Below are 14,404 nucleotides of genomic sequence, written 5' to 3' on the forward strand. Positions count from 1 at the left end.
CCTTTAGTTTGTTACATGTTCCAGATGTTTCTGCTTTAACTGTTTGTACCGTTTACCACTTGTGTTGAGCAAGGACTCTGTTTTTTGTGAATCTGTGCTGTGTTACACCATCAGTGCCGATGACTAGTACCCCCATCACACCAGCTCTGACGTCACACTGCGTTTCTGAGGCAGCGGGGATCTCCAGCATGAAACTGATTCACTGGTCCACGTCACTGAAGGACGATTGCTCTTTCTCAGCTGCTTGACTTGGGACAGGGCCAGGTAGCTCAGAGACACAATTACTTCCACATTTCTTGCAGATATATGAGACTACTCTTTTGTATGTAACTGACTGTATTTTAAAAAAACACACAAATAGAAAGCGAAAATACATCTGTATCAAACTTTATGGTGGTTTAAGTGAAATAGCTGAATACATCTGCTGGCAAAGAGGAGCTTTACATGCAGTATTTCAAAACTTCTGTTGATGGAAGGCAGAATAAACAAGTCTGTCTTCTATGAACAAATGCTTTGTACATCAGTTACAGTCAGTTACTATTTCAAAATAGTAAAGTCACTATTTCAGCTACTTCGTGACTGCCCTAGCCTTTTTCACAGGTCATAAGAGGTAAAACATTTAACAGTTTATATTACGCAGAATTGAAAACCTCCTGCTGATAACAGACTGCCCCCACAAAGCTTATCGCCCCATGTGTTTGCTTTGTTTGACAGCTCAGTATCAACATGGCACAGCTACTTCAAATACCTCTATAGACACACCAAAGATGCTCTATCATCTGATATACTTTTGCTTACTGAATGCATAATTAGTTTCCAGGAATGCATCCCATCAAAAGGAGAAGCAGAGAGCAGAAATGATCAACACCGGCTCAGTGATTATAGAGGAGCACACAGCACGTCACGATGGTGTAGCATACTATCAGACCAAACTGGAAAAAGACAAGTTTCTTTATTCAGATTAAATCTATGTATGAGCACATGTTGTGACTTGGGATGAAAAGTGGCTCAACAGTGCCATCTTGTGTGCCAGGTATGCAGCATGTCATGTGGTTTCCTTTTATTTAGAAGTGATAAATGGATTATAAATTACTATTGAACAAAAATGCATAAAGCCATACAACAACCAAAAACAATCAGAATCATAGTCACAACAAAAAGCAATTTTGGATTTACAAAACACTTCAGATGTGAGAAAAAAATGCTGTAGCATTGTTTGAGTTCAATCATTTATGGTTAAGCAGATTTATCTTACATTAGCTACTGTGCAAACAGCAACACAAAACTCCTGATAGCTGCCTGCCAGCTGCAGTTAACATTAGCCCGAGGCACACAGCACAAAATAGAAGTAGCTTAATTTCAGTATCAATGCAGCTTGTCCACACAGTTCTCTTTTCACCATTCTCCTCATTGTCATCATTATTCTCTATTTTTGGAAACATAATGTAACCACCATGCTAGCATTTAGCATCCTCATGGCTGGAAATAGCAGTCTGTGATCGTTGCCACCAACGTCCTCCATTATTCTTTGTTTCTTATCCATATCAAAAGTCAAGTTGCACAACAAACAGCAAAGGTCAACAGTCATCATTAGCTACTTGCGTCCCTTAACATCATTATCAAAATAATATAAAATACAGGCTATATATTGTTATTATTTTGATATTGTTTTTGATTAATAATGCTTTTTATTTTTTATATATATAAATATTCTAGCCACAAAATCCTGTTTTGTTTTTCACACTCTCACTTTAAATAGACGCGAATATGAATGCAAATGAAATGCTGATCAGTTCAGGTGCACCTACAACAGTGAGGTTTACAGTAGGGACTTTTAAAAGTCAGGATAAGAAAATGTACCCCTTTGAACCATTGGGTACTAAGTTCACCACAGAAAAAAAACAAATGTTACTGGTTTATTCTGTCAAATCAGGTAAGATAATAACGTAAAACGTGACCAAGTGTTCCATTGATCTGTTATCTTTATCACGGGTCTACATGTGGTTTGTCACAAGATGTGACTTGAGGGAACTTTCAACATAATATATTTTTCATAACCCTCCGTGACAACATTTCAAAATAATCTTTGTGCAGCTTCAGGAGCCAGGAGGTTAGGTCGTTTAAATATTGGTTCATTAATGGTGGTTTTAATCAATTCTGTTTCTCCTCGTGTTTCCAAAACTCCACAACCTCTAAACGTGCTTTTGTGATGATTTTAATGTAAGTGGTTGAATCCGAATTTTACGTGAAGTACGTGAATGCAACAGTGGCCCGAGGACCTTCATCCAACCCTCTCTGTAAATGCGTAGGGCTCTCCCTGGAGGAGGAATGGGGAATGACATCTGAACTATTTTCCATCCGTTTCAACTTCAATGTATGAGTTTTTAACTCTTGATAATTTTCAAATATCGTTTTTACATTGCTCATTTTATCTGAACAATCCGCACTTAGCCGAATTAACCATATTATGTGAATATGTTTCCGGTATTGTGAGTATTCTATTTGCTATTTCAAAAATCTTTAGGCTTATAACTGCCCTATGAGATCGCTACATTTATTTATTTTAAACATCAGTGTCCTGATCGAGATTCATAGGTTGTTGTGCATTCGCGCATTTAAAAGGCAATGTAGCACTGTAGACAGTTGCATCAGTTCCTGTGTGCGTGTAAATGGCTGTGCCGTGGCTGCTTCACGCTACTTTTTATTCCCAGGACGCAGAATAGTCATAAATCCTCCTCTGCTAGGAAAGGCTGTGATCATAATAAAGACGTCACCCTCCTGCTCGGGTTGGCTCAACCAAGCCAAGTGCGAAGCTATTTGTAAGCTACCACAACAACAACCTCCAGCACCATGCTCATGGATAACGTAGGGATTTCTCTGAGATCCCCTCGCCGTGCGAAGACGATATCTGCGTCAGATCCATAGTAAAGACAGCCTTTGATTGCTCCGGATCTCCTTACTATTAAAAAACAACACAGACTTGATCGCGTTGCGGGCTCTTGTCGCAACACATAGGACGCAAGCCGTGGATTTGAAGGTATTTAATAACTGCGACACTGGATGTAGAGGCAGACGTGCACACGCGTCCGCTAGAATAACGTGCTGTCATTGTGGTGCTCGTTGCTCACGTCCTTAAACTATTCCACCTTTAAATGGTTACTGTAGCTCTGTCTCAGCGGAGCTGCAGCTACAGGACGTAGCGCACTTCATAGCTGTGGCTGAAACGTGTGCACGACTTATAGTGCAGAACAATGTGCACAGTAGCAGTTTAATCAGCTCAATTTTGGCTTTGTGCTTATTTTTGAGCTCGGACAGGGAAGTTGATGTGTACTAATGTGATTGTGGAACACAGAAAAACAGTACTACGCACTTTTCTGCTCCCCTTCAAAATGCTTTTCTGAAGAGGCACGCCCACTCCAGAGCAATGTGGATGCCCTGTTCTGTTAAAATATTAGAGACTTTACCTATCTGTGTTCATATAATGAGTGTTTTTGTACATTATTTGGTCAGTCGCATTCCACGATTAAAAAATGGCCTCACAGCCTGAACCTGAGCAGTTTAAAGCACCAGAGTGGAATGCATTTTTTAACATTTAGTGTCAATTTTGTTTTGCCATCAAAAGGGGGCACTCTTTCTAACGGGTTCCAGTGAGGGTGAATGGGAAAGTTGTACAAGGAGAGAGTAACTGTATAGTAGCGAAGACTTATGATGTCACTACAAATTACAGAGAGGGACTGTGAGCGTTTTACACCAAAACTATCAATTATGAGAGAACAAACACACATTAATGTAATGTTGTGGATTATTTTTGTGTACTTAGGGTATGAATATGGTTATAAATCACTATACATGATAATTAGTCCCACAGGCACTTTGATTAGCACTGTAGACATAAATGAAAATCAAGAAAAAGTAATTATACAAGTAATACAATAATATTCCTTTGAGCCTTTTAAACATTTTTTTTGGATCTAAAGTCTTAAGTTGACATCAGAATTGACCCTGTTCAGACATCTCAGTACATAATGTACCCTAGTGCTCTGAACTGTTTCTTCACATAGTATCTCTGTCTTTTTAAAGAGTCATGGAGGAAACAGCTGCTGTAGCTCCAGCCCCTGGCACTGACGCTGCCCCACCAACCCCAAGACCTCAGCCTCCCTCCTTTGTACCTTCCCGCAGCCTGCTGGAGTGGAGACGGAGGGTCAAGTCTGAGTATATGCGCCTTCGCCAATTAAAACGCCTTAAAAAAGCAGAGGAGGTCAAGGTGGGTCGACTCAATTATTGACAGTGCCCTACAGTAGTTGAGTTTATATCTTGCGGTAGATGTTTATGTGTCCAGTACATGTGTGTCTAACACTATATGTGACATGCTTTCTTTGTTTCTAGACCCTGTTCATGTCCAACAGGCAAAAGATTGAGCAGCACACAAACCTTCTGAATGCAGAGTGGTCCCGGCTCAGGATTCAGTCCATCCCTCTGTCAACGTCCAGTGGAGCTCTGGCCAGCAAGAAGGTGTGCTTGTGTTTTTGATGCCCTGAAGAGAGAAAAATAATAGCTATTGCAACACATTCCCTAACATACCACGCTGACTGCACTGTCCAGTCTTTGTATCCCTCCCCAGGCTGCTTTGGCTTAACTGGTAATCCAATCTGTTATTATTGTATGGATGTGTTTTGAGAAACTCCTCATGTATGTCAAGTCGAGTCTTCTTCACCAGGCCCAGTGTTGTGCTCCCGTTCCCACCTGGCTGCCAGGACAAAACTGTGTGTATGAAAAGGGTCATCCAGCAGCCTTAAAGTGGTCTCTGGCCCAGTGGGAGCTCGTAATACAAACAGCCCGAGGCCATGACGGCATATTCCTCTTCCCACATGCTGCCAGGGTCCCCTTTATTGTGTTGGGGGTTAGGCTTCATGTGTATTTGATTATTTATAAAATTCTCTAATATTGCTGGGGATTGTTCTATTGTCTGGCTCTCTTACAGATGTGTACAGTGGAGTTTGGCTTCCCAGCATTCAAAGCTCAAGCCATTGCCATGAGACCGCTGTCAACAGTGGCAGGAATCCCTTTTATGTACTCCTGGTCGCCTCTGCAGCACAACTTCATGGTAGGAAATAAACCAGTAGACAGACTTTATACCATCTTTTTTTCATTCAACTGATTCGAACTTGAATGATACCACTGGTTTACATTCAAAAGCTCCTATAATATACTATTTCTGGACTGTGAAATATTGAAAGGCAGGACCATCTAAATGTTACGTTTAGTAATTTTTATCTAGAGGTCCTCAAAGGCATCACAGGTGATGCTGCGACACGTAGCATCATCTGCTTCCATGCCTGTCTTGACGGGAGTTTTCTGTCCTAGGTGGAGGATGAGACATTCCTTCATAACATCCCGTACATGGGCGACGAGGCGCTGGAGCAGGACGAGGCCTTCCTGGAGGAACTCATTGACAACTATGATGGTGTCCATGGTGACAGAGGTGAGATCTCAGCACTGAACCCTAACCTATTTTTTCTGTACATCACTCTAACAATCACTTATGATGAACATTGTTTAATTATTTGATTATGATTATCATGTCTCAGAGGGGGGCTTTATCAGCGATGAAGTCTTTAAAGAGCTGGTGGAGGCCTTGAGCCAGTACTCCGACCACGAGGAGGAGGAAGAGGAGGAACCTGCGACTGCGGCGGCGGTGGAGGTGACGCCAAAAAAGGAGGACGAGAGAATGATGAGGAGGAGCTCAGTGGAAAGTTCAGAGGAGACCAAATCTGGTACTGCGGCATTCATTAGGAGGAAGAGGAGGAGCACGACTGAGGGTGAGCAAGTCAGCTGTGTTTAGACATTGTTGTGTGAGAGAACAAGAACAAGGCTCGCACTGTTCCCCTTCATTACACTGTACAGCTGCCACAAGGTCGCCCTGCCACAGCAGCTCTGGCACCAATTGTTTACTTTTGAAGCTGCCCCGGTGCCCCTGCATGGCCACTGTGTGTGAGGAAACCTGTTTGTCCATGACACTGATATGGTCCGGCTCTAATTACAGAACTTAATGACCTCTCCAAGCAGGCTTTATGGAAATTTAGGCTGTACAAACACCTTTCCAACAATTAGTGATTGTGACATATAAGCACACCTGGTACATGGTCGTTCAGCTGCTGGTACACAAAGACGTGCATGAATAAAAGAGGAAAACTAGGAGATATGTTTTCAGAACATGTTATTGCTAACTGGCCTTGGGCACTGGGGAAACTGTTAGCATTGCAACATGTTTAAAAGAACATATTACATAAGCTTTGTTTGTATCAAAACCTGATGTGCGGACGAAACCAGGTTATTTGTTTAACCGAATGTGCTCTCTTTGTGTCTCCCATAGTCAGGGACTCGTCCAGCAGCAAGAAGGTCCCCAGCGATAAGATATTTACAGCCATCGCTTCAATGTTTCCTTACAAGGGCACCACGGAGGAGCTGAAGGAAAAGTAAGAAAAGTGCAGTGAAACTGGGGATCGAGGTGCACAATGCCGAACAGCCTGTTGCTTAGTGTTCACCATGGAGACGCAATGTAATAATGGTGGCTCCCTCTCAGGCTCTCTGTTCATCAGCATCTGAAAGAGCGTCACTTAGAAATAAACATGTAAACTTAACCCAGTAACAACTTGATACAGGTGATAAAATGAGCACTAAAGGTCGCTCTGTGGCCTCCACAGGTACAAGGACCTCCTGGAGCCCCCCAGCCCAGTGAAGCTGCCCCCTCTCTGCACCCCCAACCTGGACGGACCTTTTGCAAAATCAGTCCAGCGCGAGCAGTCCTTACACTCGTTCCACACGCTCTTCTGCAGACGCTGCTTCAAATACGACTGTTTCCTCCACCGTAATGGCTCGATTAATGTTTATTACTATGATTATTTCATGTTGATTTCAAGTGAGATATTTGCATTGTGTTTTATGTTCTTATTTTCCTGTATGTTTGCTTGTTCATAAAGCTTTCCATGCTACACCCAATGTTTACAAGAGGAAGAGTAAGGAGATCCGAATTGAGACGGACCCATGTGGCGTCGACTGCTTCCTGTTACAGGTATGCCATGCTAACAAATATTTCACCTATAGCTGTATAACATGCTTGTTTTTTAATCTTTGTTCATTTTTCCCCATCCCCTGTGCGCTTCTGAAGAAAGGGGCTAAAGAGTTCGTGGATCAGAACCTGTTACGATCACAGAGGTCTCGAAGGCGTCGGAGGCAGCAGCGTCCAACCAGCTCCAGCTGTCCCGGACCATCGGGGTCTGCTGAGGAAGGCAAAGAGGGCGACAGTGACCATGAAACTACCTCCTCTTCAGGTGGGAGTCTGATCTCACAGGAAGCTGGTTCTGAGCTGCTTTAGAAACCGTCAGGTGCTTTGGCTAGTCTAAGCAGGAGGACTAGGGCAGATTTGGAAAAGGTTAATTTCGTCTTAAACTTGCTTTTTTGTAGTTTTCACTTTGACATGCTATATCCTGCCTGGTGTTTTGATTCTGGTAATGACTCTCTGCTTTGAGGCTTCTTAAAGTATAGTTATTTTCTGAGTCACTGCATGACTGAGTGGATGCATCATTTACCATAACTTCCCTTAGATCCCTCCCCTTCCGAAACGCTGTCTGCCCTGACAGAGTGTAGCCCTTTAGAAAAGTGAAATTTGGCTGAAGATGAGAGCTTTTAAGTCATATCCTGCTCTCTCCCTCGTCTCCCTCCTTCCATCTCGACTCAATATCAGCTCACACTTGCCAAGTAAAATAAACCAGCCATTAGGTTTGCATGCTTCAGTCCCAACATAAACACTTTGTACCCTCTCCCCCTCCTTCTGCTGTGGTTTCTCTTTCTTTTTTTCATTTCTGTTGATATCTTCATGTGGAGAGCAGCGGGAGGGAAATAAGAGCAATCTCTTCTGGCTCTTCTTGTTCCTCTCCTCCCCCACAGGCTCTCAGGTTGTTTTTCATAGCCATCGATGCCTCACTGTAGGTCTCTGTTAGTTTTGGAAACTGCTTGTACTCAGCTGGTGACTCAGCAGAGTCTCTCACACGTGTTGAGATAATGTGGAAAAAACAGATTGTTAAGCAGATTATTAAAGATACTCAGTGCTGTAGCATGTGGCCACACACAGCAATGCTGCATTCAGCCTGTTGCCAAGCAACATTCGGCTCTCAGCCTCGAGCTGTGGGTGTAAGAGCATCAGTCTTGAATATCCAAAAAGCTAAATCGGAGCCCACAGTCCCCTGTGTATGTGTGTGAGTGTGCACATGCAAAAAAGGTATCCAGAAATAGAAATGTGTATTGATGTAGAGTTAAATTATGTGTGTGCAGATAAAAATCAAAAACCTGATTACAAGACCAAAGTGTGCGTGCAGCTGCATGTGCATGTACAAATAGAATACTTGAATCCTTCTGCCAAGATTAGTAATCAGAGATACTAAGGTGTGTTTCTATGTGTGTTTGTGTGGAACAGAGGGCAATTCACGGTGCCCGACTCCCACCAAGCAGCGTCCGGGGGATGATGACGGGGAAGAGCAGGCGTGCTGTGTGGTCGAGTGGAGCGGGGCGGAGGAGTCACTGTTCAGGGTGTTGCACGGCACATACTTCAACAACTTCTGCTCCATCGCTCGCCTCATCGGTACAAAGAACTGCAAGGAGGTAAATGTTAGCACACTTACAGTTTGCTCATGTGTCCTCTGGCACCGTTAGCAACAGATGCTACACTAACTTAGCTTTATTTTAACATTTAGGGAAGCTGGTTTAGCTTAGCGGTTAAATCGGCGGCCCATGTACAGAGGCCACAGTCTTTGATGCGGCGGCATCGGGCTCAACTCCCACCCTGGGCTCTTTGCCGCGTGTCATCCCCCATTTTCGACACTATCCACTGCCCTGTCTCTCAATAAAGGCATAAAACGCCAAAAAATAATCGTTTTCAACATTTAAGAAATGCTTCCACTGACTCACAACCATTGTAAACATATAACAAAAGAGGGCCTTGTTCTAAATAAATTATATCTTGGGATCAAATTTCATTATGAATGATCCGCCAATTTAACATTGCACTACTATAACATTATCAAATGCACGATTGGCAGGGTTAAAGCAGAACCATAGACCAAAATCGGCGCCATCTTTGAATTATTTCCCCAGTTAGTTCTTAGTAATAAAAAAAATAACACATTTTATTTGTAGCATCCATGTTGTTTATGTCTAGTGAACTAGACAGGTAAAAAAAAAACTTTCCAGCAAAAGAAATGGGGTCATCTCAGGAGCACATGAATGCAACATTAGCAATAGCCAATGTAGCAACAAGCCGCTAGCCTCAAAGAGAGGTGAGTAGCGGCCTACAGAGGTCTAGAATGTTCTTCTTTCTAACTCTGCTGCTCTGAAGTGCTGTCTCATTTCTAGATTTCTAGTCCTGATCCCCAACAGATGTCACTTCTGAGACCACATAAGGCTTTATTTAACCAATCTTTTTTATATGTGCAGTAATGTTCCCCAAAACCTAAACAGGTCCCCTTTAAATTGCCATTTGAGGAAACGTGACAAAGAAGCAAGAGGGTTTATGGGAAATGGTGTTTTAATTGTAGAGGAACAGCACTAACCATAAAAGGACAGCAATTATGAGTTGTTAGGTGTCCCATCTGTTATTTTACTGGCTATATTTATGTTTGTTACTGGTATTTAGGTTTATTCAACATGTTAATTAATGAACTCATAGTTTCTGAAACTGATGCAGTTTTGAAACCACGTGTACAAAACATTTGCGTCACTGATTTCTGTTGCATTTACGTCAGTGCGAGTGCAATAACATGCATCCTGTGTCTGTGGTTTTATGGTGTGGATAATTGGGCTGAATACAGAGAGAATGGCATGTGGCACCATAAACGGGGATGCTTACCAGATGGGACGTCTCTCATATTCTCTCGTGATGCAGTCGTTCAGTGTAAGACATTTCCTAAATTATGTCAGCTGAGAATAAGACGGCTTGTAGAGGAAATGTTACAACTTTATTGTACTTTTGAGCATAAAAATATACAGGAAGGAAACAGGTAAAACAAATGATGACATATTTAGGACATGTTGAAGCAGCTTTCCCTGTTTATCCAACCCTCAAACAGCCTCTTCTTGTCCCATGGCCAGAGCAGTCCAGAGACTGTATTGGAGTGTCCGTCCTGGCCCTGCTGGCATCCAAAGGGCCCCGCCCACTGCTTAACTAAGTGGAAATGCTGAAACCAGCTGCATCGTTATGTATGTCTGTGTCCCGGGGAAGAGGCCAAATCTGGGTTTTGGCAGCCAGAAGTGGTGGTGCGTGTGTGTGGTTGTGCACATGCATGTTTTGCCTCTGCAGTTTGGTTAGCAGAGGATGGAGGGGGCAGGATGTTCTGTGGCGTAATCACTGCGATGTGCTTTTCAGCTCGAGTGGCAGTACATAACACAACATAATTAAGACCGAGAGAAGGAGATTTCTTCACAGTAGTGCACATGTGTGATTAATTAGCAGGATGTGCTGTTATTTTTTAAATTCCCACAGGTGTACGAGTTTGCGGTGAAGGAGGTCTTGATTCACCGCGTTCCTTTGGTGGATGGAGGCATCTCGCCCCAGAAGAAGAAAAGGAAACACAGGCATGATATCGACAATTATTCTCCCTCTTCTTTTACTAAACATGATTATAACATTATATTATGAAGAGAAAAATGCAGTCACTGAGTTATTGACCGAACCCTGTCATTGTGCTTGTTTAATGTGGCAGGTTATGGGCAAAGATTCAACTAAAGAAAGGTATGTCCTTCACATAATTGTTACAATTACATTAATATTACTGCACTGTGACCTCTGAAATACAACACAGCTTAATGTGCCACTCAGAGGGCTTTGTCCTCTGTTGCTCCAGATAACTCGTCCAATCAGGTGTACAACTACCAGCCATGTGATCACCCCGACCATCCTTGCGACAGCTCCTGCCCGTGTGTGATGACCCAGAATTTCTGCGAGAAGTTCTGCCAGTGCGAACACGAGTGTGAGTGTCTTATTCACCTGTGCGACCATGCTCTCGTGGGCTGTATTCCTCTTTCATTCTCACACAAACAAAAACACATTAGAAGCTTACTCTGCCATTCTGTGTTTTTTTTAACCACATTTTCCATTAAAAGTGCACCGCAGCTTCAAAGAGCTTTTCGCCAGGCCACAGTAGAGCAGGGCAGCAGAATGTAAATTGATTCTGCAGTATTCTGGCCGCGGTCAGAGGAGAAACTGTCCTCTAGCGGGGGAAAGGTGGGTGTCTGTTTAATACAGAGCTGTGATCACAATGAGGCATTGCTGCAGCAGCAATGACCCAGAACTGTGTTCTCCGAAATGGCCACATGGTGGAGGAATGGATTTAGTTGTTTGCCCTCTGGAGAGTTTACAACAGAGAAAAAGGGATAAGACGAACTAAACAGCTTGCTATGGTTGAAAAAGATGGTTCTGCCTCATTTGTTCATCTGTTCAGTTCAGCCACCTTCCCTCCCCCCTCCGCCTCCTCCTCCTCACCCGACAGTTACCTCGCCTATTCCCGTAGCAGAGGAGAGCCGGGGCCAAACAGGAAGCAGCCTCCAGTCCCACATGTGTGTTCACTAAAGAGCTGGAGAGAAATCAAAGGGACGTGACTGGCTCCGTGGCTGATATTCAACATCATCTGCAGCATCAGTATGAGTCAGACAGTTCCAGCTAAACAATGCTTGATGATACGGACACATTAAAACCCACACAGGCTGGAAAAGGGCATTACAGAGGAGACTAACTCGGCCTGCAGCTCTTGTTGTGGGCAGTTTTCCCCAGGCAGAGGCTGCTGGAGAGATATTTCAGTAAATCTTGCCTGATCCTTCGGTTCATCTGCCCGGAGGGTGTTATGTTACACCCTGCAAAATTGTATTTCAGCATATCTGCCAGCAGAGGTCTCTGAATGATGAGCTTCTGGGCGTTACTCAGCCATTGACTTTCTGTGCTGCAACTGCATTTTGAGCTGGAATCATGCATCATGCTTGTATTTCTTTCCGCTAAGTCATACAATGTGTTATCTTCATTAAGAATCTCAGCACGTCCCCGTCTCAGAGCAGCTGTGTGTCTAAATGCTTTCCAGGCCAGAACCGCTTCCCCGGCTGCAGGTGTAAGACACAGTGCAACACTAAACAGTGTCCCTGCTACCTCGCCGTGAGGGAGTGTGACCCAGATCTGTGCATGACCTGCGGTGCTGCGGACCACTGGGACAGCAAAGGGGTCTCCTGCAAGAACTGCAGCATCCAGAGAGGCTTAAAGAAGGTACTCAAGGACACTTGAAGGTCTTAATGTTTCAAATCGGATTTTCTTATTATTTGTACATTTATTTGACTAACCTTCATCTGCCTCTTTTCAGCACCTGCTCCTGGCTCCATCAGATGTCGCCGGATGGGGCACCTTCATCAAAGAGCCGGTTCAAAAGAATGAGTTTATCTCAGAATACTGCGGGGAGGCAAGTCGCTAGTTTAGCCTGATTTTAAATGTGTATTCAGAAGCTCTCGGCTTCATTGAAGTTTTGTACTTTTGTGTTCATGAGCAGCTGATCTCCCAGGACGAGGCAGACCGACGTGGGAGGATCTACGACAAATACATGTCGAGCTTCCTTTTCAACTTGAACAATGGCAAGTATTCCCCACTTCCCCTCTGGTCACAGCCGTAGCAGTATTACAGTATGTTAAGTAATTCTTAATGTGCTCTGTCTCTCAGTAGACTTTGTTGTGGATGCCACACGCAAGGGGAACAAAATCCGCTTTGCAAATCATTCAGTAAATCCCAACTGCTACGCTAAAGGTTGGTCACTTTGTTTTGCTGTGAAGTTTGTGGGATGAAAGCAGTCTCTTTTTCTCCGGCTGACGTTGTGTTTGCTGCCATTGCAGTGGTAATGGTGAACGGAGACCACCGCATTGGAATCTTTGCCAAACGAGCGATCCTGCAAGGAGAGGAGCTCTTCTTTGACTACAGGTAGAGTCACAGGCCTTTTTGTGACTCTCCATCAGCTTCAAAGTAAAATGAAAAACAAGGCTGCTGTAAAATGTGACTGATTTAGTGGCTTCTGAAGATATTCTACACTAACTCAGACTCTTAACTTCATCCATCTTTGTCTTCCACAGATACAGCCAAGCCGACGCCCTCAAATACGTAGGGATAGAGCGGGAGGTGGAGATAGCTTAGCTACCTGCTGCCTTCCTCCATAACCTTCCCCGACCTCCCCAGCCGCCCACTCATGCTTCTGTCCCTCCCTGCAGCGTAACATCCAGCGGAGGAGTTTCTCTGAACAGTCTCCACCCTCTCTGCTGCACTTCCAAAAATAGAAAGTCCCTGCTGTTTGCAGGTGCTCCTGCTCTGCAGACACAGTGACAGCCGTCAGCTCTCCCCCTCATGCGCCCAAAACCCACCCGCCCACCTGCAAGACTGTATACGACAAGCTTATAAAACTAATCTATTTAAAGTGGAAATATTATTAATCCGTACTGCTTACTGCACCAAGAGGATCACATGTTTAATTTTTTTGTTGTCAAAGCGAAGAGGCCACGATTACTCATCATGCTGTGTTATTCTCAGTTCTGTTACTGTACTTATAGACCGGCTTTTGTTCGACCTCTCTATATGTAATGCAAGCTTTTACATCGTACCTAATGATGATCAGTGAAATGCATGTGCTGTCTCTTGGATAAAAGAACCATTAAACATGTTAGCCGCAGCGTTAGCTTCAGTCAGATGCTGCTCTGTGTAAGTGGCGAGTTAAATTTATGTGCATTTATAATTCCTTGTTCTGCAAAAATAGGCAACGAGACGAGAAACCGACTGACTGAATGTAACCTGTAGATGATGGTGAAGAGATCTCATCCCTCTTTTGTTTCACACATTAACTAATTGGTACTCAGAGCTACGTATGCACATAAACATTTATTAACATGTTTACGCGATCTTGAGGTCTTCACACACTTCATAAGTTTACTCGTCACACAGTAAATGTCTTCCTTTAAGAATAATACAAGTGCCAAATGATTCCACACACAAAGAGGCTGAAACAGTGTGGATGTGTTGCATAATTAACAGAGACATATAAAAGGTGACCTGCAAGGTTATAAAAAAATGGGAAAAGCAAATTTATCAGTGTTTGACCAAATATTAAAGTCCCCCACATGTGAATGTATAAAACCATTTATCATCTTTTCTGTATTTGTCCAGATTTCTTACTTTCTGTATTTCATTTATAAAACATTAATGCCCACTTTGAAATGAGATCTTTCTTAATAGAGATGAACAAAATGGAGTTTACTGCTATGTACAGTGTATGCCTATAAAAATAAAAGTTTAACTTTATACATTAAACATGCGTGTGATGACTGTCACTGTGCAAAA

The 14,404-nt window shown here is 43.3% G+C and overlaps 1 protein-coding gene across 4 annotated transcripts; it reads left to right on the plus strand.

The window, feature by feature from the left end:
* Positions 1-2,310: 2,310 nt before the first annotated feature.
* On the plus strand, positions 2,311-14,368 carry ezh1 (enhancer of zeste 1 polycomb repressive complex 2 subunit). 4 transcript variants are annotated; one of them, XM_069674744.1, is made up of 20 exons: positions 2,311-2,374; positions 4,081-4,264; positions 4,387-4,512; positions 4,982-5,104; positions 5,365-5,482; positions 5,589-5,819; positions 6,374-6,476; positions 6,705-6,868; positions 6,981-7,072; positions 7,169-7,331; positions 8,474-8,658; positions 10,535-10,626; positions 10,755-10,783; positions 10,896-11,021; positions 12,123-12,301; positions 12,396-12,491; positions 12,579-12,660; positions 12,746-12,829; positions 12,916-13,000; positions 13,150-14,368. In XM_069674744.1, the coding sequence occupies exons 2-20, from the start codon at positions 4,085-4,087 to the stop codon at positions 13,208-13,210; spliced, it is 2,319 nt and encodes a 772-aa protein (XP_069530845.1). In that variant the 5' UTR covers positions 2,311-2,374; positions 4,081-4,084; the 3' UTR covers positions 13,211-14,368. The 4 variants fall into 4 exon arrangements, with proteins under 4 accessions (XP_069530845.1, XP_069530844.1, XP_069530846.1 ...); XM_069674743.1 differs by lacking the exon at positions 2,311-2,374 and adding an exon at positions 2,670-3,037; XM_069674745.1 differs by lacking the exon at positions 2,311-2,374 and adding an exon at positions 2,670-3,037 and having other exon boundaries at positions 12,749-12,829.
* The last annotated feature ends 36 nt before the right edge of the window (positions 14,369-14,404 follow it).

This window comes from Semicossyphus pulcher, unplaced genomic scaffold (genome assembly GCF_022749685.1).
Source record: "Semicossyphus pulcher isolate SPU_LCO1_2020_fin unplaced genomic scaffold, fSemPul1.0.p SCAF_23, whole genome shotgun sequence".
Taxonomy (NCBI): Eukaryota; Metazoa; Chordata; class Actinopteri; order Labriformes; family Labridae; genus Semicossyphus; species Semicossyphus pulcher.